Source organism: Hyaena hyaena, unplaced genomic scaffold (genome assembly GCF_003009895.1).
Source record: "Hyaena hyaena isolate Hyena2069 unplaced genomic scaffold, ASM300989v1 scaffold_22, whole genome shotgun sequence".
In the NCBI taxonomy this organism is placed as follows: Eukaryota; Metazoa; Chordata; class Mammalia; order Carnivora; family Hyaenidae; genus Hyaena; species Hyaena hyaena.
Genome location: NW_024080654.1, coordinates 6,239,890 through 6,265,199, shown reverse-complemented (window position 1 = coordinate 6,265,199; position 25,310 = coordinate 6,239,890). Strand labels below are relative to the sequence as shown.

Genomic DNA, 25,310 nt, shown 5'->3' with positions numbered 1-25,310 from the left:
CCCCCCCCCCCCCCCCCCCCCCCCCGGGCCGGGAAGAGGGGCCTCTCTGCCCCTGTCCTGGGGGCGCAGCCACAGGCCGGCAGCTGGGGGGGGGGGGCTCCCCGTCAGCGGGAGGGGCTTGTCAGGGAGGCACTGGGCGTCCAGCCAGGGCGCAGGGCCCCAGGTCCAAGCCGCCGGTCTCCCCGCAGCTTCGGGCCGGGTCCCCTTGGGAGGGAGGCAGGACGCGCAGGGCCCAGGGGCGCGCGGCCCTGAGGAGACGCGGAGCGGACCGCCGGGGAGCGGGGGTGACCGGCTCCCGGGAGGGTGTGCGGTCCCGAACCCGGTGTCGGGGCCAGCGTGGGGAATTCTGAATTAGTAACTCCCTCGCACGTGCAGTCCTGAGCAAGGTCTTCAAAACTAGGAAAAACGCTAGACGTTGACATGTCTTGCTTTAAGGTCGGTTTAAGGCGAGTAAACACTAACTGTTGGTGAAAGAGCGCACGCCCCCCCCCCTCACTTCAGGGGCCTCCCTCCCTCCGGAGGCCCCACTCCCGCCCCTCGTCGGTTTCCTATGATCAGGCACAGTCACCTGGCATTTCCCTCACAATTTTGGAGAAGACATTTCGGAGCATGTGGGGGTTCGGGGCTTTCCTCACGAGACCTGCATCGTCAGAGGCAAACGGTAACCGTCTCAGTAAGGGTGGAAAGAGGACACTGAACCATCCATCGAGAAGCTTCTATTTTAAGGCCGAAGGATGGAAATCAAACACGAAACAAGAAGCAGACGATAATCACAGTCGACTGTGAAGAGGAAGTAAGCAAAACGTTGTGCTCTAAACACGCCTTCAACTACGCCCGCCGCCGGCAGTGCCCACAACAGACGGGCGTGAGGAGAATCAAACCTCAAAGTTCACGCTCACGGTACTGAGACATTCAGCCGAAGCTCTCGCCAGAATTTAAACGTAAAGTGGCCAGAAGTTCACCAACTTAAAAAATAAAAGCTTTAAAAACATACTTTAAGAATTAGGTGTGGTACGTTAACAAATAAATGAATAAAAGAGATATAAACAGCTATGAAAATACTTCAGTGCAAAGGCAATTTTAAGATTTCTAAAAAAATACATTACAAAGAATCTGTCAACTGAACACAGAGAATCTGTCCTCCTACAGGCATCACGCCGGTACCCGTAGTAGGTTCTTAAAAACGGCTGTAAAAACGCACACACCACCGTTCGCAGGGCCCAGCGCGCAGCGGACGGCCGGGCGCCACCACGCACAGCGCGTGGGGCCCGGCGGGGGAGGGGCTGGAGGGCGTGACCGGAGGGGGGGCTGACCTGGGAGCCGGCGGGAGCGGAGGGCGTGACGGGGCGCGAAGGGCGTCACGGGAGGCGTGGCGGGGGGGGGGGCGTGACCGAGCCAGAGGCGAGCGAGGCCTGAATGGAGGGCGGGGCGGGGACCTGGGGGCGGGGACCCTCTCTTGCTCTCTGTCCTTTCTCCTCGTCTTTGGTATGGTGTTTCCCCGTCACCTGAACTTGTCCCAACCACCATGCGTTCGCACTGAATTAATCCCCTAGTTCAAATGAATATTTTATAGGCGAAACATTATACGGTCAAATTATGAAATCGCAACTTCCAGAAACACCTGACGTCGGGCATTTCCGAAGGAGACGCAGAGCTCACGCGCCACGTCCCGGGTCCCACAGCACGGGGACCGCCATGGGCAAGGCGCCTGCTTGTACTTCAGCTTCTGGGTGGTGCTCTTCGAAGAGGCATCAATTTCAACAACGTGAATCTCAGACTGAAATCTCAGTCTTCTTTGCGGACCGTTAAGGCTATGTCGAAGAGGTTATTTCTAGAAACAGATACCGGTGCCGGGAAGTGACAGGGCCGTCAGCGCAGCAGCCTTCTGAGGGCCCCCGCCCCACTGCGGCCCGGGCAGCGGGGACGCCGGCCAAGCGGGCGTCTGACAGAAATCACGACGCTCGGTCGCGGTCTCCGGCGCGGGCGGCCGTCCGGGATGGCGATATTGCTTTTCTGGATTCAGAGGCCGTCTCTGTGTCAGGCCTGTGGTGTTGGCCAGAAAGGGGTTTTGGAAGATGGACGCGGCCCCTGGAGGGCGTGTGTGAGTGAGGACACGGAATGGTCTGGCCGTCACAGCCTGGGGTGTGCCCTGGGCAGCTGACCACTCTGTCCCTGGAACAGGTGGGGTCGCCTCTCCCGAGAGAGCGCGGGTCGCTCTGTCCCCGGGGGCGTGAGGAGAAACGTCTCAGAGCTTGTACTGGGAAGGCTTCCGTGGTACCCTGCACACACGACACTCGGCTTTCTGCAGGGGCAGCCAGGGGAGAGGAGGGACTCGGGCACCCTGGAACACACCGGGGACGCCAGCAGCCCCTCAGGAAACGCACTCCAAACCAGACAGGAGCCTGGAAGCCAGCCCCACTGTGGGGTGGGTTCGCACAGAATCCGGGCACAGCCCACGACGCTGACAGGCTGTGGGCGCACGTGGCTCGAGGGGCTGGTGCGGTTCCAGAAGTGCGAGGACCGGAGTGTTCTGGACTAGGAGGCACAGAGGCAAGGCCAGGCCCCTGTGCTCAGCACGGCGGTGGCGGGGCTGTCCCGCCCCACCCCCGCGGTGCGTCTCCTCGAGGGCGTCCTCCTCCGGGGGTGCCTGAGGCTGGAGGCCCGTGCGGTGGGGACACGGCAGGCCCCGCGCGCCCTTCTTCGCAGCACAACTGAATGCCCTACGGAGGCAGCGTGAGGCCACTAGTGCCACAAGAGGTGACGACTGCTGGCCACGTCCACGCGAGTCCTGCTGCCCCGGCGTCTCCTTTAGGGGTGGGGAGAGGCTCACACACGTGGCTCTCAGAGGTCTGGACTGGTGGCCTGTCTGCCAGTGGTCCCCCCACAGGGCGCAGGGCCAGGATGGCTGTGCAGGAGACCAGAGAGGGGAGGCTATGGCGGCAGCGCCTGTTTTGCGTGCGGGCCTAGCCGCGCGGCCCTGGGGCTGGGGCTCTGCGGACGGGCCAGGAGGGTGAGTTCCAGGAGGCGGCGGTGGCCGCGCACGCGTGTGCTCTGTAGGAGAAGAGAACGGACAGCGTCAGCCCCAGGACCCCCCAGGAGAACCCCGCCCAGCCTGCGCTGATGCTGCCTGTGGGGGCTCCCGCTCCAGACACGGGTGGGTGTGTGCGGCCCATCTGAACTAGGGCACTGAGCCAGCGTGGTGACAGTGTTCTGGCTACGAACGGCTCCCCTGCTTGGCTCCACCATCCGGTACAGACGATGTACGTCAACGTGCAAAGCCTCTTCCAGAGGCCCCGGGGACTGAGATCGGGGTCCAGGATCACCTCCAAGCACGCAAACACGGTCTGTGCAGATTCTGACAGCCCACAGGAGTCTGCGACCTGGCCTAGACGTCCTGAGGCTTACTGGGCAGTGGGCAGAGGGGAAGTGGTGCAGGAGAAACCGGTCTTAAAGGAAAACCATCCCCAGGCAGATGTGGCTGCCACACCTCAAAAACCTAACTCGGAGTGCTCTGTGCACGCGGCTGCGTGGCTATGCCTTTTAGGGGGCAGACGCGGCTCCGCGTGGCAGCTCACGGACAGCAGAAGGCCTGCCTGACACCTGTCTGGGCCGGCTTTCAGTGCAAATCATGGAACATTCCCCTTTGTTGTCAATCACGGTCTCTCCTGACAGACCTTTCAGGTGAAGCTGTTTCCACAACCAAGGCCGTGGAATGAGCTTTGTTCTGGCAAAATGAGCTCTGAGCACACGGGGGGTGGGGGTGGGAGGTGGCAGCTCATAAATGCACGAGGAGCAACGTGGGCCACGTGCACATGTGTGTGGGCACAGTGCACGGCCATGTGCAGCCCAGCCACTCTCAGGCAGGTCACTTACCTGGGACAGAAACACACACGTGTGCATAAAAAGCGGGTTTTTTTTTTTCATCATGAATCTTTGTTATAAAAAATGGCACAGCACAGCAAAACTTTGGAGGAAACCCAGTCTGGAAGGCCCACGGCACGCCCGGGAGGCGCCGGGCGGCATGGCGGACGCTGTTACCTATCCTTGGTTAGTGGCGCCTCGGCCGCGGTAAGAGGTCCTTCAGGAGTGGCCGGTCCATGCTGGGCGCGGCAGTGACCGGTGCTTTGCGTTTCATGCTCTGCTGCAAGGCGAGGAGACACACTGAGGGGCTGCACCCGCCCCAAAGCGCCTCCCGCCTTTGAGCACAGTCCGGCCTGGTGGCCCACGTGGGGTCTGTTCTGCCGGCGGACACCGTGCTGGCACCGGCCCCTCTGTGCACAAAGGGCGAGTCGTTGGCTGCGAGAGTCTGTGCGGGTGGGGGCCGCGGGGGGGGGGGCATGTGCTCTCGACGTGAGTGCCGTCGGGGAAGGAGCGCGTCTTCCTAATGATGCCCTTCACGAGACAGAGCCCGCGGGCCGGGGCGGCGAGGCCCCGTGGGGGAGCCCCAGCCGGAAGGGCCAGACTGGCCACTCTCGCTCCGAAGGGGAGGCACTGAGCCCCCCATCCCCTGCCCCTCGGCCCCAGCTCCGGGCACACAGAAGAGTCCCGGGCTGAGGCTGGACCCCTGAAGGGTCCCGGTGTGGCGGCACCGCAGGTCGTCACGGCCAGGCCTCCCGACGCCGGCTTTCTAGTCAAACCGCGTTAGTCTCTCAGTGGCCAGGAGAAGAGAACCATAAGAGGTGGACAGGTACAGGTCTGAGACGTGAGGACAGGAAGTACAAGGTCTTCTGGGGAGGAAGGGTGGGGTGGTTGCCCTTTGCATGGGTGGAATCGTACAGAGAATAAGCCGAATATGGAGAGAAATGTATATGCGGGGTACGTCCGTCTACACTGCAGACCCGGCCCCTATGGTGTTTCTCTGTGTATCAGAATAGATGGAAGGAACAGTGTCCATCTGGAACGAGGGGGTCCAGGGCCTCTTCCTCCAAAGTTTTGCAGGCGTCAGGTGGCCTCCCAGAAGCACAGGCACGGGCACCTGTGTGCCAGCCAGGCGCCCCGTGCAGGTGTGGCTGCACCCGCGGGCCACCCTGTGTGGCCGAAGACACTGCCCGGGTGGCTCGAGGCCCGCTTGACAAACCACATCAATGGTCAAAGTACAGATTTTTAGCCCAGACTTGGCAGGATTTAGTCAATTTTGTAAGCACATCCTGTGACTTGCAATGTTCCTAATAACTGCATTCTAAACGTTTTCAAGTACGTCAACAGTGAGATGAAATTACATAATTTGTTCTAGCGAATTCTGATGGCACTAGAGAAGAAAAATTTGGATTGTTGATAATTACTAAAATTTTAAAAATGTGCCATGCTGTGAGTTTAAAAAGTGTTTAAATTGTATAGAATTGGACATCATTAAAAGGTGTTTTCCTATGAAATACACTGCCTGCGGAAATGGAGACATAGCATCACGGATTGAGGCACAGTCAATGCGGTTTTCAGCCACACAAATAAACGGCTGAAAACCAGACCGAAAGCCGTCTCTGGACAACGCTTCGGCCCTGAAACCGTGGCCCCTTGCGGACAGGCTGTGGCCCTGGAGGTCGGCCACAGAGAACTCCCGCCTAAGCAGCCTACCGCCGTTGACAGGTTGGTAGAAGGCTTTGTCTAAGAATAATCAAGCTTTTAAAAATAAGTTTAAAAAAAAAAAATAAACTAAGCTAAATGGCAATTTGGAAAAACACTTGACCCAAACACACCTCCTGGCTTTGTCCACAGTCTGAGTGGCTCAGCCCGAGTCTGGCCTTTTCCACAACACTCTGTGGGTCTTGAGTACACTCTAACATGGTGGCCTCAGTTTTTCTGTCTGCAGAACGGGTCCACACAGGGGAGTGTGTGTGAGTGAGAAGGCCTGGCCCTCCATCCGCCATGGGCTGTGGAGAGCAGGGTGGCGCTCAGGGGACTGTGCCCTCCCGGGCTCCTGGGGCTTGGGAGCCAGTCCTGCCTGACGCCCGTGGTGAGGACGCGGCCTCACCCTGGCGGGGGACCTGGTACTTCGAATGGACACCCAGAGAGACACATGGGTAAGTTCCTGGCATGGAGAGAACATGGCCCGCTCTGCACCTCAAGACACAGGTCACCCCAGGGCCTCGCGACAGGGGAGCAGACACTCCCGGAGGGGGCGTGTGTGGCTCTCAGGACGACTGCAACCCCACCATGCCGAACGACAGAAAAGCATCACCTTGTTCCGTTAGAAACTCAGACTGCTGGAGGTCTGAGAGAGCATAAAGATGGTGGACTGCTCGACAGAAAGGCACTGGTTCTTAGTCTGCAGTCCCACAGGGGCCGAGGGGCCATGCGCATCGCGAGACAGGGTGGGAGCGTTATTGAGGCAGAGAGGTTGGAGGCACGGAAGGAGGAAGGGAAAAGAGAAACAAGTTAAGGCGGTTGAGCCCGGTTAATCAGCCACCTCCCGCCTGCACCCCCTGCGTTAAGCAAACAGCAAACGCGTCCCCGCTGGGAACAGAGCCAGCAGCAGAAACCTCCCTCCCCCCCGCCATCCTCTCGCGGTTAAGGGCGGCCTGGCCACAGAGCTCAGGGTGAAGTCCTTCACGGTCACTCCCTCCTCCCGAGTGCCGCCAGCGCCCACTTTACAAACACCCAGAAAGGAGGGAGCCACTAGGAATGGGGGGCCTGGGCTCAACACCTTAAATCGGCACAAGGCTTCTTCCCAAGAAAGCTCCCCGAGCGACAGGTCTGCCCAACTGCTGGTCCGGGGAGGCTCCCACCCCGGAGGCGGCCAGCGGCACCTGGAGGCTGACTTTCAGATGCCTTCCTTCGGGTCCTCCAGTGTGCGAATCGCCCTAACTGCCCGTCCCCCGCCCCTGCACAACCACTTGTGCTCGCAGGCAAGACGGGAACCCTGCAGGGACAGCCTGCTGTGGCTTCTGCGCAACCAGCAGGCCCCTCTCTGCTCCTTACGGGGGCTCTGCACCCCCGTGGGCGGATGACAGGGTGGGGGGACGGGGGCGTGCCCTGCTCGAGGCTGCAGGGGTGGGGGGACGGGGGCGTGGCCCCCCGGGGCTGCAAGTGTGGGGGGACGGGGGCGTGGCCCCCCCCCCCCCGGGCTGCAGGGATGGGGGGCGGGGGCGTGCCCTCCCTGAGAACTCTGAGCAGACCAGAGTGGTTGGGGAAGCTCGCAGCGACACCTGCTGGCGTGCTCCCCCAGTCTGGGCATTCTGCACACCGCACTTTCCTGAACCCACATTTCAGCCTGGCCTCAATTTGAAATTGAGGAAACTAAGTGATCCTAGAAATCATCAGAACTTCCCAGTATAAATGCTAACGTTTTGGGCCACATTCACTATCTCTAACGCAGTTTTATCTCCCAAGTAATAATTAAAAAATACTTTTTTGGATTTCCAAAGAATTTGTCATTTGAGTTGGCTTAATCCTTCTCTCTCATTTTCTATTTCAGCTGAGCAGCTGTTTAGGTCTAAACATGGGTCCTCTTGAATCTCATCAGCCTCGATGTGTTAAAGTCCTATATGGCGTCATGAAATTCATCAGGAACACTTGGACCGATCCCATTTCCAAACACAAACCTTTCCCGCTCTCCTTACAGTGATCACGGGGCCCGCTTCAGGCTGGACACCTGCGGGCCGGCCGCCACGCTGCACAGCACCCAGCCGTGCCCTGTCGCACCCAGGGGAGCCCTGAGGCGCCCCGCCCCGCCCCCGGAGCCCCGCCCCCGGAGCCCCGCCCCACTCAGCGGAGCCCTGCTGAGCCCCGCCCCGCCCCCGGAGCCCCGCCCCACCCAGCGGAGCCCCGCCCCGCCCCCGAGCCCCGCCCCACTCAGCGGAGCCCTGCTGAGCCCCGCCCCGCCCCGCGGAGCCCCGCCCCGCCCCGCCGCCCCGCCGCCCCAGCGCTACCTGGGCTCTCTCGGTGGCGCTGGGCCACAGCTGCCTGCACAGCACCTTCTTGAGAACGTCGGGCAGGAGGCTGACGGTGATGAGCAGGATGATGACCAGCCAGGCAGGGCCGCTGGACAACATCTGGATGAACACGAAGTACATCCTCTGGTAACTGAGGAACGGCCTGCAGAGCCAGACGGAAGGAGACCGTGGACGGGCGGGTCAGAGCGCCGGCGCGGGGGGCCCGGGCACCCCGCCTGTCTGCTCTGCCCGCAGGAGCGGCCCGCTTGTTCCCGGAGCTCGCGCTGCCGCCGCACACTCCCGGCAAGACCCCGCCTGTGTGCCGCTGACTGCTCACTAGCGGCCGGCTGTAAGGAATGGGGAGGCGGCAGGGCTCTGGGGAGTCAGGGGTCCTCCCACAGGGGAGGGGGACCTGCAGCTGGGTCAGGACAGAAAAACAATATTAAAAAAATCAAAACAGGGGCGCCTGGGCAGCTCAGTCGGTTAAGCGTCCGACCTCGGCTCAGGTCATGATCTCACGGTTCGTGGGTTCGAGCCCCGCGTCGGGCTCTGTGCTGACAGCGTGGAGCCTGGAGCTGCTTCGGATTCTGTGTCTCCCTCTCTCTCTGCCCCTCCCCTGCTGACGCCGTCTCTCTTTCTCTCTCTCAGAAATAAATAAAACATTTAAAAAATTTTTTAAAAATCAAAATAGGTGGTTTTTCTGTTCTGCTTTTTGTTTTTGTATCTTCCAATCCTAACCTGAGCAATGGCTATTAACACGCAGAAGGTGGGGCCCCTGGTTGGGCATCAGACTTCAGCTCAGGTTACGATCTCATGGTTTGTGAGTTTGAGCCCCGCATGGGGCTCTGTGCTGACATCTTGGAGCTTGGAGCTGCTTCGGATTCTGTGTCTCCCTTTCTCTCTGACCCTCCACCACTCACACTCTCTCTCAAAAATAAAACATTAAAAAAAATCTTTGAACAGGCAGAAGGCAAGCATGGGTCTGGTCAGCAGGGCCAGTTAGCTACCCAAGGCTTACACTGTGAAAAAAACTGGCATTTTGTCTATGAAAATAGCAGGAAATGGTCTCCTTCCCAGGCAACTCTAGAGAAAACATCTGCATTGGGCTCCACGAGAGAACCTGGAAAAAACCAACAGTGCAGTCGTCCCAGAGGAGGGAGAAGACGATGCAGAAGAGCAGTGAGCCCAGATGACAAAGTGGTTTGTCCGAGTCCAGCAGTGTGTACCTAGTGCCCGCTGGAAGAAAGAACGCGGCTGTGACCCTCACTGGGTTCCACCGTTCTTATGCCCAAGGCCCTCGGGCCAGGCAGACCGGCTCTCAGGATCCAACGTGGACCAGCGCGGATGTGAGACAGGGGCAGGCGGGCTGGAAACCACCAGAAGCCCTTGCGGGTCCCCAAGAACATGCAGTGCACAGCTCTGGCCACTAGAGGCCAGCAATGTGCAGAGAAGCAGGAGCAGGGGAGGTGGGGGGCATCGCCCCTGGGGGCCACCTGCATCACCCAGAGCTGTGCTCAGAACCAACTGCGGAGAGGAGGGGATGGAAGGCATCCCCGGGTAACGGCCCCCTGCACCTCCCTTGTCCCACCCGCGCTCAGGAAATGCTCTGGCTCACAGGAGGTGGGGGCACTCAGGTATGTGCTGTGATGGGAGCAGGGACCGCGGCACAGGTGAGCAGGTGGGACTGCCCCGCCTGTGCGCTGGTTCCAGCGTCACAGCTGCCGGCCTCCCTGCGGACTCCCGGCCCTGCTCACGTTCGGCTCACAGGCCCGTTTCCAGCACGGCAGCCACGGCGACCTTTCTGTGAGAGTGGGGCTCTCTGTGCTCCCGTGCTGGGCGTGGACCCCGGGCAGCCCCGCTGGCTGTCGCTGCTGGCTCAGGGGAGGCTGAACGAGCCAGGCCAGTCGACGCGCACCCTGCGCCCCATTCCAGGAAGCCCTGAGTATGCGTGACCATGGCGAGGAGGGTGGCCTCCTCCCTGGCTCCCATTCCAGCAGGGGCTTCTGAGAACACTGGCCTGACCTGAAGCCTGGACCAGGTCCCCTGCCCAGCACCCGATCTTGCTCGTCCTGGCCTGATCAGGAAGACTCCTCGCATCTCCCCACAGAGAACATGGACCAGAGACGGGGGGGGCACTCGGCCTCGCTCCCCCTGCGGCCCCCGCACCATGCCTCGCCCCAGGAACGGTGTGGAGAAAACACATCCGAGCCCTAGAAGGGAGTGGGTGCAGGATGCGGACCGTTCGCCCAGCTCGTACCAGATAATCCCTCCCCAGAGGAGGGAGAAGACGACGTAGAACAGCAGCGAGCCCCAGAGGACAAAGTGGTTTATCCAAGTCCAGTAGTGCGTGTCCAGTGCCAGCTGGAGGAGAGAGAGCAGCCGTCAGTCAGGCCTGGCCACGCTGGAGGGGGCCGGGCGGCTGGGACCGCGGGCCGGAAAATAATGAGGAAGACACAGAAAATGCCACCAACTTCATTTTAGCCAAAATGCCCATATAAAACTGCATGAAGAAAACAGAACCTTGGGCTTCGAGGAAGAAGGTGACTGCCGTCCACATCCCGTGGCCCCTGCCCGAGTGTCTCTCAAACGGGGAGGCCCCGGCTGCAATCACCGTGGTGTCGTCCCTACGAAGGGGCCCACCGGTGGGCTGAGTGCCACCCCAAGACTCGGGCAGATGGCGAGAGGTCGTTCAGAACGGTACCGTGTACTGAATCTGGCACCTGGTGGCTCTGCCCGTCAGGTGTCCGACTCTTGATTTCGGCTCAGGCCATGATCTCACGGTTTGTGGGATCGAGCCCCACGACGGGCTCTGTGCTGACAGCCTGGAGTCTGCGTGGGATTCGCTCTCTCCCTCTCTCTGCCCCACTCCTGCTCACGAGCGCGCGTGCGCGCGCACACACACACATTTGCTTGCTCGCTCTCTCAAAATAAATAAGCTTGAAAAAAGAATATGGCTTGACTTTAAAAAGAGCTGAGTTTTCTACAACACAATTTGTTTTATCATCTTTTTTTTAAGCATTTATCTTTGAAATAGAGCACAAGCCAGGAAGGAGCAGAGAGACAGAGAAAGAGAATGCCAAGCATGCTCCACACCATCAGCGCAGAGCCTGACATGGGGCTCGATCCCATGAACTGTGAGATTATGACCCGAGCCGAATCTGGAGGCTTAACCGACTGAGCCCCCCAAGCGCCCCTACAACACATTAATTTGTTTTAAAATACATTATAATTATAGCAGGGGTGGCGCTGCTTGTCACTGAAAAGAATTCTAATCTGACTCCTTTTATTAAAAAAAGGCTCATTCCCTCATTTACCTCCTGTGGAATTCTGGAAGCTTGCATGCTGGGGGGCCTGTGTGCTGTTGTGCACTGACTTATTTAAATGACGGACAATAAGCCCTGGGCAGCCCAAGAGCTCGCCTGGGCTGTGTGCACCCTGCCCCCTGCCCTGGCCTGGGCTGTGTGCATGCCTCGCCTTACCCTGGCCTGAGCTGTGTGCACGGGTGCCCCCGGCCTGGGTGCGGGTCACCACAGGCGGTGGCGGGGGGGGGGGGGGGGGGGGGGGCGTGTTCTAGCAGGGTGGCTGTGGCTGAAGAAGGCATGTCACGGGCGAGAGCTCACCTTGAGTGTGACCGTAAACACCATCACCGTGAACACCAGCGTCCCAAAGGTCCAGTTTCCAAATATCTGTGGGGACAACAGTCCAAACAGTGTCTAGTCAGCACACACAGCCCCCTTGCACACTCAAGAGTGTGAGACAACACATCTCGCTGCTCTTGCGTGCCAACACCCGGACCCCAAAGCCACAGGGACTTTGTTACTCTGGGCAAGGAAGGGGGAGTACACGGCACCCAGCTCACCCGGACCCCGGGGCTAGGCGGCCGCTTTGGGGTTCACAGCCCTTCCTGCACGGCCCCCTCTGTGCTCCACAAACACGGGACCCGGCGTGGCAAACTAAGGGCGAGGAAACACCGGAGCTGGGAGGCGAGTGTGCGCAGCGCCATGTCTCCCGTCTGTCACGTGGAAGACACCCCCTGGCCACCCAGCCCTGGCCTCTGCACGCTCAAGGGGGAGCCCAGGAGACCTGCCTGTTCTTCCCCGCACTCGACTCAAACACCTGCAGAACAGCTTGCTGGGGAGATAACCACGTCATACACAGGGGCTGGGTTTCCCCGGGGGGGAGGTCGCAGGGGAGGGACAAGTGCAGACAGACAGACAGGGCTGCACAGAGGCCCCTGGCGGCCGGTGTGGCAAAGAGGCAGAGACGCACCCACAGCCCTGGGGAGCAGCGCCGGCCCGGCTTCCCGCCCCCCGAGACCCCGCGACACGCAGCCGAGCCGCCTGTGGGGAAGCACAGGGTCAGATCACGGAAACGACACATTTCTCAGCCACAGACACAGACACAGAAAACGAACTACCGACCGCCCGAGCCTCCTCTTAGACAAAGATCAGCCCGGTGGAGGTTTTCTGGTGCAGGAGTGAGTGTCTCAGCGCCTGAGAACTGCCCCTCCTGGACCCTGTGCGCTGCGCGGCTCAGAGAACATCCCTAGCCCGCCTTTAAGAGGAAACAGCTTTATTTCACAAAGAACTAAAAAGCTGGGGTACAAAGAGCTTTCTGTTCTCCAATCTAAGAGACGGCCCCCACACGACGGTGCGGCCGGACACGCAGGCTACACCTGCGCCACGTTCAGTGGGGTGGGCGCGTCAGGACTCTGTGCGGGACACAGGCCTCCCACGGGCCTCCAACACGTCGCCCATGCTCCAGGCCCTCGCTGTGGCGGGAGCAGGATTCGGCGGGGATCCTGCCTGGAGGTGCTGACTGCCACCTGGGGTGGGGGGGCTGCAGAGCCTCCAGCGTCCGGGTGGGGGCAGCGCACTAACTGCACAGGGCGGCCCCACGGCCAGGAACCCCCCGGCCCCAAGGGCAATAGCGCCCAGACTCTGACCAGAGAGAGCGGCCTCGTCCACGCTTAGCTTCCGGGGAGGCCAACACTTTAAACTCTGAGATGGGCCACAGCTTGGCAGCCGCCTCCATGCCTGCTTTCTACTGGAAGCCAACATTTGCAGATGAACGGGAGGGTGGCCTGTGGCAGGGTGGCCGTGGCCTGGAACCATGCATGCCCCCCCCCACCCCGGGTGGGACCCGCTCAGCAGGAAGCACAGACAGCTCTCTGAGAAGCGTCAGCAAACAGCCAGCTGCGCGAGTGTGAGCCTGCCCCGCGGAGGGACGGGGTCTCGTCGATGGCCACGGCAGACCAGGTGACGCGTCGGGGCTCCCGATCCCTCGTGCACAACGCGTGGGCCTCAGCTGTAGTTTTACAGGCATAGAGCAGCAACACGCAACATCTGACTCCAGAACAGGGAGTTTTGGCTGAGAGCCCCGGCAACGAAGACGGCCTGCCCCCCGCCCTGTGCCCCCAGCAGGCAGCCTGCCCCCCCGGCCCTGTGCCCCCAGCAGGCGGCCTGGGCCTCACAGGTAGACACCGTCCCAATGTCCCTCCCCAGTGCAGGTGGGGGCCCCCGGCAAGCAGCTAACAGAGCATCTACTACTGAAGTCTTCTGGCCTCATTTCTATGGACGGGGGGGGGGGGGCTGGAAAGGCGGAAGGACAAGATTCCCCCCCCCCGCCATGAAATGCTGTCCAGGGGTTTGTCTCCCCAGTGCCCGGCCGGCCCCCCACCCCGCAGGGAGCCTGGGCCTCACTTCCTGACAGCGCTCTCCCTCCCCCCAGCCCCACTGGGAGGACACTGAATCTCCAGGGGGCGCCTCCGAGCCTCCCCCAGGCCCACGTGCGCCCGCTGGCCTCTGAGGAGCATCTCGGACCACGTTCTGCTCAGAAAAGCCCTTCAACCAGGACCGACTTAATTCTTAACGCATAAAAATATCCACAACAAACAGAACTGTTTTCTCAAGATCACGGTCATAAAACCACCGTCCACGTGACCTTTGCGCGCGGACTCCCTGCTCCTGGCCCGTGTGCGATGCTCGCTGAGTTAACAGCCTAGGGCTCAACAAGAAGGCGTTAATTGCCAGTCAGTGTTCTCGCTTGCGGGACCAGAAGGGGAAATGATTCCGGCTCACAGATCAGTGTAGAAAATGCTCCATGAATCAACTTTCTTAAAAAAAAGTTTTGATGATTGTTCCCTCCGTACTACACGTGATCCTTCAGAACGTTCCATAAATGCTCCTACAAACGTCCCACAGAGTGATGCTGACGGTAAAGCGGGGCCCTCGCCTACCGACAGCCGGTGGACGGGGCTGCCGACCACGGAGGGCGTGTGGCCAGAGATGCGAGTTACCATCGCCAGGCCTCTGCCGCCAAGAGTCAAGGGTGTCGATGGTCACCAGACACGGCCCTCGCTGCACGAGGGTTGTGCAGGCTTATCTGAATCCCTTCAGAACCAGGCTATCCGTGGAGGCGTCTTCAGTTTTATGGGCGATCCAACCCTCTCACTGCCAACGCAAACCAGAATTTAAGAAAACCACCTCAAATGAGAAAGGCTTCATCTGGAGACACAGAGGCAGAGGGGGTCCAGAACGGAGCACCAGGCGTTTAGCCTTGGCCTTGCGCTTGTGTGCAGTGGCCGGGTGCCATCCCAGCCTCCCGGGGGCCCTGGCCTCCTCGCGATGCGGGATGCAGATGTGCGCCCTGGGCCCCACACAGAGTCCCCACCCAAGACCGAGGATGCGGCTACTGTCCCATGGAGCACTCACAGCTCTGGTCTTGGCTCCCACCGTCTACACTCCCACTGTCTACACAGAGCTCCCGAACTGCACAAGTTCACCTCGCAGGCGAGAAACCAAACACACAGCTCAGGTCACAGACCTCATCCGGTACCACCCTCTCTGCGCGCCGGTTCCCATTGTCACCAGACTTCGGAGCAGCTTTTTGTACATCGTGTAGTTGAGCCTCAGTCTTGACAGGCCAGCCAGGGCACCGCGGGTGGGCCCGGAAGCTCATAGCCAGCGAGGGGCAAGGCGTGGGCTGGGCTGGAGTGGGGGGGCCCCGGTGCTTTCTGTCCTTGTTTCAAGTCTGATGAGCAGGATTGGGGGCTAACGGCTGAGTGAAGGCGTGCAGGTGGTGGGGGGGTGGGGGCACAGGGGTGTTGCAGGAAAGCACTGGCCTGGAGGTCAGCTTCCAGGCTCTGCGGAGGGTCGAGGCCCCCGAGGAGACAGGCACCACGGGACTGACCCACGGCGGCACACGCCACCGCGGAGGGAGGTGTGGTTTGAAGCGTCGAGGCTCAGGGATTTGAGTGTGAGGAGCAGACAGTGCCCAGGGACCCTGCAGCTCCAGGCCAGGCCCGTCAGCCGGCACGACACCCCCGGGGCACCCGGGCCGCACATATCTTTTCGCGGGTGTCCGCTCCCTGAAACTGCTCCGCCCGCAGGGCCCTGTTACTCTAAGTCCCACGGAGACAAAGGCAGCTCGGGGGCAGCAGGAACAAAACAACGCCCACGTCTTGCACAAACGCCCTGGGTGCCCGTCGGTGTGACTTGGTCTGTCTGCTCTCCAGCTCCCTCCCTGTTAACGCCAAGCAAACGCAAGCGGCACTGGGTGAGGGCCCGGTCGCGGGACCGACAGGCCACTTCGGTCCTGGCATCTCTGAGCTCTTCCTAAGATCTGCGCACGACGCTTCCTTAGGGCCCAGCCCGTGAGGAGGCCTTGCAGAGACGCCAGGGAGGGAACACGGCTCCGTAACTACGCTATGGCCCCGTGACGCCCAGGAGTCATTCAAGTCAACTGACACAGAGAACAAGTTCTAGAAAAGCATGAAGTTCCAGAAAAGCGAAATAAGACATTTAAAAATTTTTCAAGATCGATTTAGTAAAAGTTGATCTGAGTTACGACGAGAGATAACGAAAAGAAAGGAACAGATCAGTCACCAGCGGACAGTGGGCACAGTGTGGGGGTGGGGGGAGGGTACACTCTTGAAAGAACGAGCCGAAGACAAGGCGGGGAAGAGGCGGGTACTCAGCTGAGGGGCGTCTGCCCCGGACACCAGTGCTGGGGTCAGTGTGGCCGCCAGGCCTGGGAGGCGCTATGGAGGGGATGGCCCTGAGGTGTGTCCCCCGTGCGTCCCCGGGGCCCGGGTCTGCTGCACTCACAGCAGCATCCCCACCGGGCTTCCCGGGCCTGGGATGGCACCTCACACTCATGGGAGGTTCTGACGCACGAAACCCGCTTAAAGAGCGTCACCGAGTCCGCCGGCAGCCGGGACACAGGACCCCAGAAGAAACACCACGTACAAAGGACCAAATGCAGACACACGGGCCTGATGCGGCTTTGGCCCGACAGGGGCCAGCAGCAGCGGACACGTTCTACCAACACAGCACACAGAGGAGGAAGTCACGTTTGAAAATATTTCGAGAAATATTTTATTTTTAGTGCACTCCAAAACAGACAGACAAACCCGCAGATTCTTACCATGTGTGTGCTGGTGGTCATTATCTGAGAGTGGGGAGGGAGCGAGTGGCAGAGAGAAAAAAAGCAGAGACACCAATAAAACAACCCCTAGAGATGACGCGAACACCCTGAGCCGAGCGCCAACAGAGAAGGCTAGCGCCTCACCGCCAGGGGTCGGGTCCTTGCGGTGCGCATGTGGGAAAACACGCTACGCTTTCAAATACGGAATGAATCCCCGCAGGAAGTCAGCGGTGCCCGAATGACCGAGTTAGGGACTGATCCACAGCTAGCGGGGCGTGCAGGTTACACCCAGTCTAAGTCTCGGGGGGGGGGGGGCGCTACAGGGCAGAGCTACGCAGAGCTCAGCGCCGCCCAACACGCCGCGAGCCCCGGAGGATTTGGTGGCTGAGAGCCCAGACACCGGGAGCCCCGCCAGCTACACTGACCCGCGCCCGTGTGCCAGTCCCCTGCGGCTAGCAAGGCGGCTCCGTGCTCACCTGCCCATTGCTGGTCACCGTCGTGTTTTCAAACATGAAGTAAGCACCAAAGAAAAATACCAGAGCGTCGAACACTCCCAGGAAGGTCCAGTAAATGAACGCACGCCAGCGGAGGAGGGCGTTCTTGGCGATATCTCTGCGTGAGAAAACAGGAGAGCGCGTTCCCTGAGAACCAGACTCACAGCGGCCGGGCCGCCCCAGGCTCTGTGGTGACCATCTGTCCAGGAAGCCCCCCTATGTCACCGGACAGGCCCAGGCTGCACAGCCGGCTGGCTCAGCCAAGCTATGAAACTGGGTCATGGAGACGCGGGCCCAGTGCCCAGGATCGGGTCCGGCTGTGGCCGCCCTGCCCGTGCGGGTCTTTCCCTGTCGCTGCCCGACGTCCTCTGTGCCTGCACGGGGGCTGGGCACACGCTCTGATCTCCCACAGCCTTCTGGGTGGGGCCAGGGGCCTCTCACGGCTGCTACCACCGCGTGTGTCCCGAGTCACATGCTTCACGCCCACCGGCCACCTGCGGCACGTCCTTTGTCCCCTCGCCCGAGGCCACGCCTGGTTCCGAGAGGGCTGGGGGCCACTACGGACTGTACCGGAATCAGCATCAAGGCCCAGTGAATGGAGCAGACACACAGGTGGGGTGGGACCGCCCAGACAGTGTCCCCGTGGGACCCAACGCGAGTGACGTTCGCTTTCCCCTCTGCTGCTGGATGCTGATGTGTGTGAGAGCAGAGCTGCCCACGCTCTGCTCGTGAAAGGGAGGCACCCAGGACACAAGGCCACGCGTCCCCGCTCACGGGCTGTGGGCCTCGAGTCTGTGGCATCGTCCCTGCCGTGACGCCTGCACCGTTCGGTCCTGCGGGACCGGCTGCAGGCCCCTCCGGACACGAACTCCGCGTCGTCTGTTCCCTCCAACGCCCTCCTCCACTGCGACCCAGGTACGTGAGCTCCACGCTTGCTTTTGGCCACAGCCGCGACCTGGGGCTCTGAGGCTTCAAGATCGTGCACTGCGGCCGACACCGTGACGAAGGCTGAGAGGCTGGCGGGCAGTCCTGACTGTGCGGGCTCACGCACGTGCTCACACACACGAGAGCACACAGGAACGCTGCTGGGTGGTGCCGGCGCCCGGGCTTCTGCCCTCTGTGACTGGCCGCCAGACTCCCACCGCCGGGGACCGCGGACACAGGCTCACAGACTCGGAGTTCTTAAAACTACACGTGGAGCTAAAATGATCTCATAGATGAAGTTTCATGTAAAAAGCCACAAAGAACACGATCACTGACTCTGCCAGCAACCTTGGAGTACGGCTCCAGAGAAGAAGAAAAACATCTTTTCCTTATTGCTAAAAAATAGTTTGAGCAAAAAAGAGTGCTCTGAGATCAGATCTGTTAACTTTTCTTTTTATCTCACTGAACAGAACATATTTGGGTTTAAAAAAAATTTTTTTAATGTTTGTTTATTTTTGAGACACAGAGTACAAGCAGGGGAGGGACAGAGAAAGAGGGAGACACAGACTCCGAAGCAGAATCCAGGCTCCGCTGTCAGCACAGAGCCCGACGCGGAACCTCGAGATCATGACCTGAGCCGAAGTCGGACGCTCAACTGACTGAGCCTCCCGGGCCCCAGGGTGTATTTGGTCTTTAAAGGATAATTTAGGCTATACGTGCACTGGAGTCACAAGGGCAAAGAAAGTCTTACCCTGGCTCCTTCTGGAACTGCCGAGAAGCAGGTGAGATACAAACGGACTCAGTACACACATTTCAAACGCAACATGAACCCTCTACCTAAACCTGAAGCATATTCACGTCAGTGAGGATGCTTCCTCCAGGCAGGATCTCTGGTGCAGCAAGGGCACCAGTGGTCAAATCCTCCTGGGGGGCAGCGATCCCGTGGGCCGGAAGCGCGGTGCTCGTACCTGTACAGGGAAGGCTCTCTGCGGAGCGTGTCCACGCTGACGTGCTGCTCCATGAGGCTGTACAGCAGGATCGGCAGGGACGTGAAGCTGATGTTGTACAGGGTCAGGTAGGCAGTGTCGTACAAAGTCTGCGGAAGGACAAGGTCACACTGAAAACAGCGGCCTGGGCGTCTCGACAAACTTTTCTCCTGTTTTCTCAGTTTGCGGACACCCAGAGGCTCGAGCGTTCTAGAATGCACACAGAGCCACGCTCTCGCAGCTACAGACAGCAGGACACTTTCCAGTCCCTCCTGATGACAACTGCCTGTGAAAACCACGGCCGACCCAGGCCCGACTGTGACCCGCCCCACACGGCCACGGCGAGCCTGCGACAAGAAGATGTTGCGTAACAGTTGGCAGTGTTGACGGCCGTCTTCAGGCTTCCAGCTTCCCCGTCCTGGCCCCTCTGGTGGACACGGGAAGCGACGGAAAGGGGTCAGGACGGCCTCCGGCCAGCACACCTGAGGGCGCGGATGCCGCTGGTGGGGCAGCGGGACAGGGTCTCAGATGCCGACTCCATCCTCAGTCAGGGCAGAAAGTCCGCCACGGCTCTTGTGGGGCACGGGCGGGGCCATCGCGGCCAGGCCTGCAGCAGCACTGGGCCACGTGGTCCTGACCCGCCACGGGGCGCCGCATGCTGACCTGCTCCCCTGCGGCCTGCTCCCTCCCTGCAGCCTGCTCCCCCCTGCGGCCTGCTCCCTCCCTGCAGCCTGCTCCCCTCTGTGGCCTGCTCCCTCCCTGCGGCCTGCTCCCCCCCGCTGTGGCCTGCTCCCCCCCCCCCGCGGCCTGCTCCCGTCTGCGGCCTGCTCTCCCTGCGGCCTGCTCCCCCTCTGCAGCCTGCTCCCGTCTGCGGCCTGCTCTCCCTGCGGCCTGCTCCCCCCTCAGTCTGCTCACCCCTGCAGCCACCCGCATGGGAAGGGAGGTAAGGCCTGTCCTCAGACAGGAGGACTCACCTGTTGTGAAAACCCACAGAAGAACTGGTATAAAAACTGAGGGAAAATGAAGCAGACGTTCTGAAAGAGAAGCCACGTGGTTAGTGCAGCGGCAGCCACGAGAGCCCCGCCCCCCCCCCAAAGCCATCCACGGAATGCGCCGGCCCCACAGACAGTGACCCAAAGCGCCCTGTGCTCTCACAGCAGGGGTGACAGCTCCTGAACCTGCTCTCACTTTCCCGGCACAAAGCACGCGTTCTGGTCATTCCGGGAAAGAAACGCAAGGGGAAGTTGGTTGCAGAGGAAAGAGAAAGCAACGTGGACGTGAGGAGGACCAGGGCCAAGTCCAAGTGCAAGACGGAGGACTCATGGAAGGACGTCTTCCCCGAGGTCCCAGCTCAATCTGTGCGCACCGGCCAGCGCCCGCTTCCCCCTCAGACTCAGGGTCGGCGCCTCCATGTCTGACCATCCCCGCAGTCCCACACTTGATCTGTGCGCACGGTCCAGCGCCCGCTTCCCCCTCAGACTCAGCGTCAGCGCCTCTGTGTCTGACTGTCCCCGCAGTCCCTGTGGCACCTGCCGGCCGCGCACTGACCCACGTGTGTGGCCCGGCACGGGAGCCCTTCCTACCTTGTAGAAGAAGTACTGCACTAGCTCAGAGATCCTGATGTAATAAAAATGCCCATGAACGAGGAGCATCTTCTTCAAGTGCTTAAACTTGGGGACGGCGTAGTCACTGTTCCTCGCGGCCTGGCGGCCTTCCTTCCCAATGACGCCTGTGGGAGGAAATGCTGTCTCAGCACCGCTTCAGGGGACAGCACAGAGCGACAAGGTGCAAGCAAATGCAGGCCAGGGGATGCCCTGTGCCTGAGCCCCAGCCCTCCTCTGCCCTCTGGCCTCGCCGGGCGGCGGAGACTTTGTGGCCAGGCACGCGGGGCTCTGGGATGCGGTGGCTCACCTATGCCCACGTGGGCCTCTAGGATCATGCTGACGTCATTGGCACCATCTCCGATGGCTAAAGTGATAGGGTGCTCTTTTGAAAGTTTGATTAATTTGACAATCTGGAAAACAAGCAGAGGCAGAGTTTATCTTCTCCGTTTTCTGCGTGTGCAGGCTGTTCACTAACTCAGCAGAAATAACACAGATGCACAGTTAGAAAAGGAAAGCGGAGTGACGATCTGGTTTGAGTGCACTTAGTAGCTCAGTCCGTTTTCTCCACAGAGGATGGAATCCCTTTTGTGTTGGGCAGAACTAAGTAAAGACAAGGCAGGTGAAGTGCGGTTGCAACGAAATAATGGGGAAAAGGCTGAAGATGGAAACAGGAAGTAAACCCAGTAGTTCTCAGTTCCTCCTACATGTGCAGATTTAAACATACGGGATGCAATAAACTTGTAGGAAAAACCTGAAGGTCACATCCTGTTGATCATACGGCCGTTTCAAGCTCTCTGGTATCCAGCATCGATTTCTTACAAATAAGCTGCTTCTAATGCTATTTTAATTGTCAACGTTGTCACACATGCAAATCCAATCTGACAATTCAATGCAATTAACAATTTCAAGCATGTGGTCCATTTTCTGTAATTTTTCTTTCGTTAACACGTCTCAGAGAAGCCGTTCCATGAGGAGCAACGCATGTACTCCTTTCCGTTTCAAGACAGGACAGTGAAACATTCATCTGCAGAAACACTGGCGGAAGTCAGGGAAAAACGTACAAAAAGAGACCACGTAACACGAAGATCCTTGTGTTGCCCTTCTGGACGCCAGGACACGAGGTTGGACACAGGAGTCAGGGGGCACGCAGGTGTCTGCCTGCAAGGCCCGTGGCTGCATCCCCGGGGTCAGCCTGTGCCGCGGCACCCACGGGCGGGGACCGCCTGTGCACCTCCCGAAGCTCCCCCACCCTACAGGCCAGTGGGATTCTGAACACACTGGAAACACCTTTTCTGCCCGTCGTTTAACCCCTGGGCCATTCTGAGAAGTTGTTGATTTCTTTCACAAACAGTTGAAGAGAAACTGGTCTCGTGGATCTAAAACGTGGCTCAATGAAGTGACAGCCGCTGCAGGTTTACGGACAGCTGAGAGAGCCCCACGTTCACGGAGGACTCTGTGACGCTTTACCAAATGCCGAAAACAAGCATGTCAGGTGAGTGTCTCCAACAGACTGGAAGCCACGTGTGGACTTAAGTTTCCAAATGCGCCCTTGCAGGCAAGCTGCCCAAGGCCCTGCATTCCGGTGCATCTCTGTGACCTCCGTGTGACCTTTCCCAGTCGACAGAGTCGCCTGTATCTGCACCTGTGACCTGGCAGGTGCGTAAAGATGGGTCCTTCCTACAGAGTCTCATAAATGACGTAGCGTCTGTGACACTCTTTTGTTCCACAAGAGAAGTCAGACTGGTCTGCTTTCCGCCCTCCGGTCCACTCACACTTCCCACAGCAAGTGAAGTAGGAGCCAGGGTTCTACCATTTGTGCTTCTATTTTAGGACGCTGGTGCCCGCTGGAGTTAAAAACAAATTAGAGGGGCGCCGGGGGGCTCAGTCGGTTGAGTGTCCGACTTTGGCTCAGCTCATGATCTCATGGTCTGTGGGTTTGAGCCCCACGTCGGGCTTGGTGCTGACAGCTTGGGGCCTGGATCTGCTTCGGATTCTGGGTCTTCCTCTCTCTCTGCCCCTCCCCCACTCATGCTCTCTATCTCTCAAAAATAAACATTAAAGAAAATTTTTTAAAAAACCCCCAACAACATCGCTTCTCGGCCTTTTGACCAAGATCAAGTGTAGTATCTGTTCTTATCAGTAAAAACCCCCAACAAATCAGAGATGGTGGGAACCAGCGGCTCCCGGTGTTGCCCCCCGACCCCCCGTGGCTGGCGGGGCCGCACCTGGGCCTTCTGCAGGGGCGCCATGCGGCAGCAGAGCACGGCGCTGCAGTTCCGGCAGATCTCGAGGAAGAGCTCCCGGTAGTTGCCACAGCTCCCGTCCTCCCTGGGCTTCATGATCAGGGACAGCGCGGCTCCATCGATGATGAGACCATAGTCCTGCATGTCCGCTGAAAGTCTGTTTAATCACACAAACCAGGGACGTGACTCAGTAGCTAAGTCTGCAGATTCTACAAGACCACGCCATTTTCCGGAAATCTACAGATGCTATAAACTGGTGATCAAGGGGTTAAGAAAGCGGTAACCCGGTTTTATCGACAGGCTCTAGAGTACCGGACACGACGCCCTCGAGCACATTTTAAAGTTGGGTTTTAGTGAAACATTCCTGGGCCCCAAGGCAGAGCGAACACCGAGTTCTAACTGCGGGTTCGCGTGCCTGGTCCAGCGCTTTTCCACAACAGACGGAGCGCACATCTCATGGCCAGTGCGGGCCACTCTTTCTCCCAGAAGCCCTGGCCATGGTGGCGGACCTCTACGGCCATCCCATCACCGTCAGAATGAGTCCCTCAGCTGGGTGTCCACGTTATGAGAACGTTCCCCGTCCCCCAGCGGGTCCCGCAGACCAGGTGGAGGGAATCGCCTTTGCTCTGCTCCTGAACGGTTAAACATTTGCACGTGACGAGAGAGCTTTATTACGTTAACGACAACCTATCAGGAATCAGATGCCATCTGACCGCAGATCACAGATCTGACGCCAGCAAGGACAGCGTGGGCAAGACGTGAATAAACTGAACATCCCAGGACAAAACCACTCTTGGGCGTGTCCCGTTGTGTCTTGAGAGACAAACAAGCCGGCATTATGATGTTTCTCTCCTCACTCCGGCAGCTGCCTGGGGAACCACGACACAGTCCCCGACGTGCAGGCACCATCCCCCCCTCCACGCCCCCCGGGCTTACAATCAGGCCCTTCTGCATCCTCGAGCTGCGGTTTGAAAGTGAACACACACACATGCACACACACACACACACACTCACAGACACAGAGACACACTCACATGTACATCCATAATCACACTCACAGACACACCCACAAACACATACAGACACACAGAAAGAGACCCACACATATTCACACACACGGACACACACACACACACTCACAGACACATACACTCATAATGATAGACACTCCCAGATACAGAGAGACACACATACACCACACATATTCACACACACTGACACACACTCATAGATATACACATGGACACACACGACACAGACACACCTCTTCTGCAGGGAGACACATCCCAGTTACTATGCGGACCTAGCTCTGGCCTCGTCCCGCTGTTCACGGGGACCACGCTGACGCGGCAAGAGCGCCGAGGCCGGGCCCTGAGGCGGAGGGGGTGGGGGAGGGGCACCGCCTACCCTGAGAGGCCGTCCCTGGTCAGGCTCCCGCTGTGGCGCAGGACGGTCTTGCTCAGTTCGAACAGGACATCATGCAGACTCTGCTCCTCGAGTTTCTTGGTGGTGAGCTCGAGCAGCTGCGTGTGCCTCCTGAACAGCTTGCAGGCGTAGCACGTGGCGGCCGCCGTCTCCATCTTGTCCCCCGTGAGGACCCAGACTTTGATCCCCGCCTTCTGCAGAGCCTCGATGGTGTCGGCGGCTTTCTCCTGGAGCCTGGGTAAAGACGCACACGGACCGTGCGGGGGACAGGGGCAAATCCAGGCAGACACTCAGACCGCTACCGTGAAGCTGTTCTGTCCCCCCAAAACTGAGAAGCGCCGTGCCGCCAGCTCGGGATCTGACCAGGCGGGGCCTGGAGCGGGTCTTCTGACGGCGAACCTTTCCCGGGAGAGCGCGCCCTAGCTCCCAACAGACAAACACGCCGCATCAATCGGGCGCCTGTCGGGCGGAACCCACGTCGGGGAAGCTGGCGGCGCCCTGTCTAGCTGGGACTCCCGCGTGCAGGGGGTTTAGTCAATTATAAGAAGGACCGTAACTGCCAACAGTCTTGACCAGGGAAAAACAGGGTCAGGAAAAGGCGTGGCCAGTAAGTGTCCCGGTCTTTTCCTTTGGCGTGAACGTGGAATTCCGCCAGTGCCCGGGCCGGAGCCTCTAACCAACGTGGCGTACCGCGAGCGCCAGCGAGGGACCCTGCGTGATCAGCCACGTCCTACGCGCAAACCCAGAGCTCACGGGGCTTTCGCAACGTGTATAAGACTGTGTGCCTCTGACCACATCCATCAGGGTCCCTCTGGGCCTCGACGCCTGGTTTCAAAGCCACATCTGCCTCCCTCGGGCCCTGCCATTCTTCCCGCATTTTAGAGTCTGGGCTTTTGAGAGGCGTGTAAAGTGTGTGCGGTGACCCTGTCAGGGACTGGAGGAGAAGGAGGGACAGGCCCTAACCGAGTGCCCCGATTACCCCGGGGGGGAACTTCTTCCAACCTCAGCATCCCAGAGATGGGAGGAAACATCTCTAATTTCTTCGGTTTTCTGAAAATGGAAACTGAGACCCAGGATGGTCAGTCAGGGGTTCTAGGGAAGTAGTTTGTAACCCAGTATCATCACGTCAAAGCCATTGGCGCCCACCTGCCCCTGGGCATCTACTCTGTTTTCCAGGTCTGACTCCCTGCCGAGTCGATCTGCTCCCTGGCCCCTCAGGAGGGTCTGTAGATGCGGCTCCCCCATGCAGACCCTCCTCTCTCTGCACCCCCGTCCTGAGCACGAGCTGCGTGTCCTGTGTTGGCGCCTGAGGCCCTGGTCTGGCCGGAGTCAGGGGAGG

General features: G+C 59.6%; 1 protein-coding gene and 1 pseudogene across 5 annotated transcripts in view; one reads left to right on the top strand and one right to left on the bottom strand.

Annotated features, from left to right (window-relative positions):
- Window positions 1-707: 707 nt before the first annotated feature.
- ATP11A (ATPase phospholipid transporting 11A) overlaps window positions 708-25,310 on the bottom strand; it is a 114,082-nt gene continuing 89,479 nt past the window's right edge. The window contains exons 19-30 of one of the 5 annotated variants that reach the window (XM_039226632.1): window positions 23,954-24,205; window positions 22,529-22,703; window positions 20,611-20,713; window positions 20,283-20,428; window positions 19,674-19,733; window positions 18,682-18,809; window positions 16,772-16,907; window positions 11,489-11,554; window positions 10,126-10,229; window positions 7,866-8,031; window positions 4,039-4,141; window positions 2,957-3,051 (exon numbers count right to left, since the gene is read on the bottom strand). In XM_039226632.1, coding sequence (XP_039082563.1) covers window positions 4,049-4,141; window positions 7,866-8,031; window positions 10,126-10,229; window positions 11,489-11,554; window positions 16,772-16,907; window positions 18,682-18,809; window positions 19,674-19,733; window positions 20,283-20,428; window positions 20,611-20,713; window positions 22,529-22,703; window positions 23,954-24,205 — 1,429 coding nt within the window. In that variant the 3' untranslated portion in view covers window positions 2,957-3,051; window positions 4,039-4,048. The other 4 variants (XM_039226633.1, XM_039226634.1, XM_039226635.1 and 1 more) reach the window with 4 other exon arrangements.
- LOC120228376 lies at window positions 22,392-22,509 on the top strand (annotated as a pseudogene).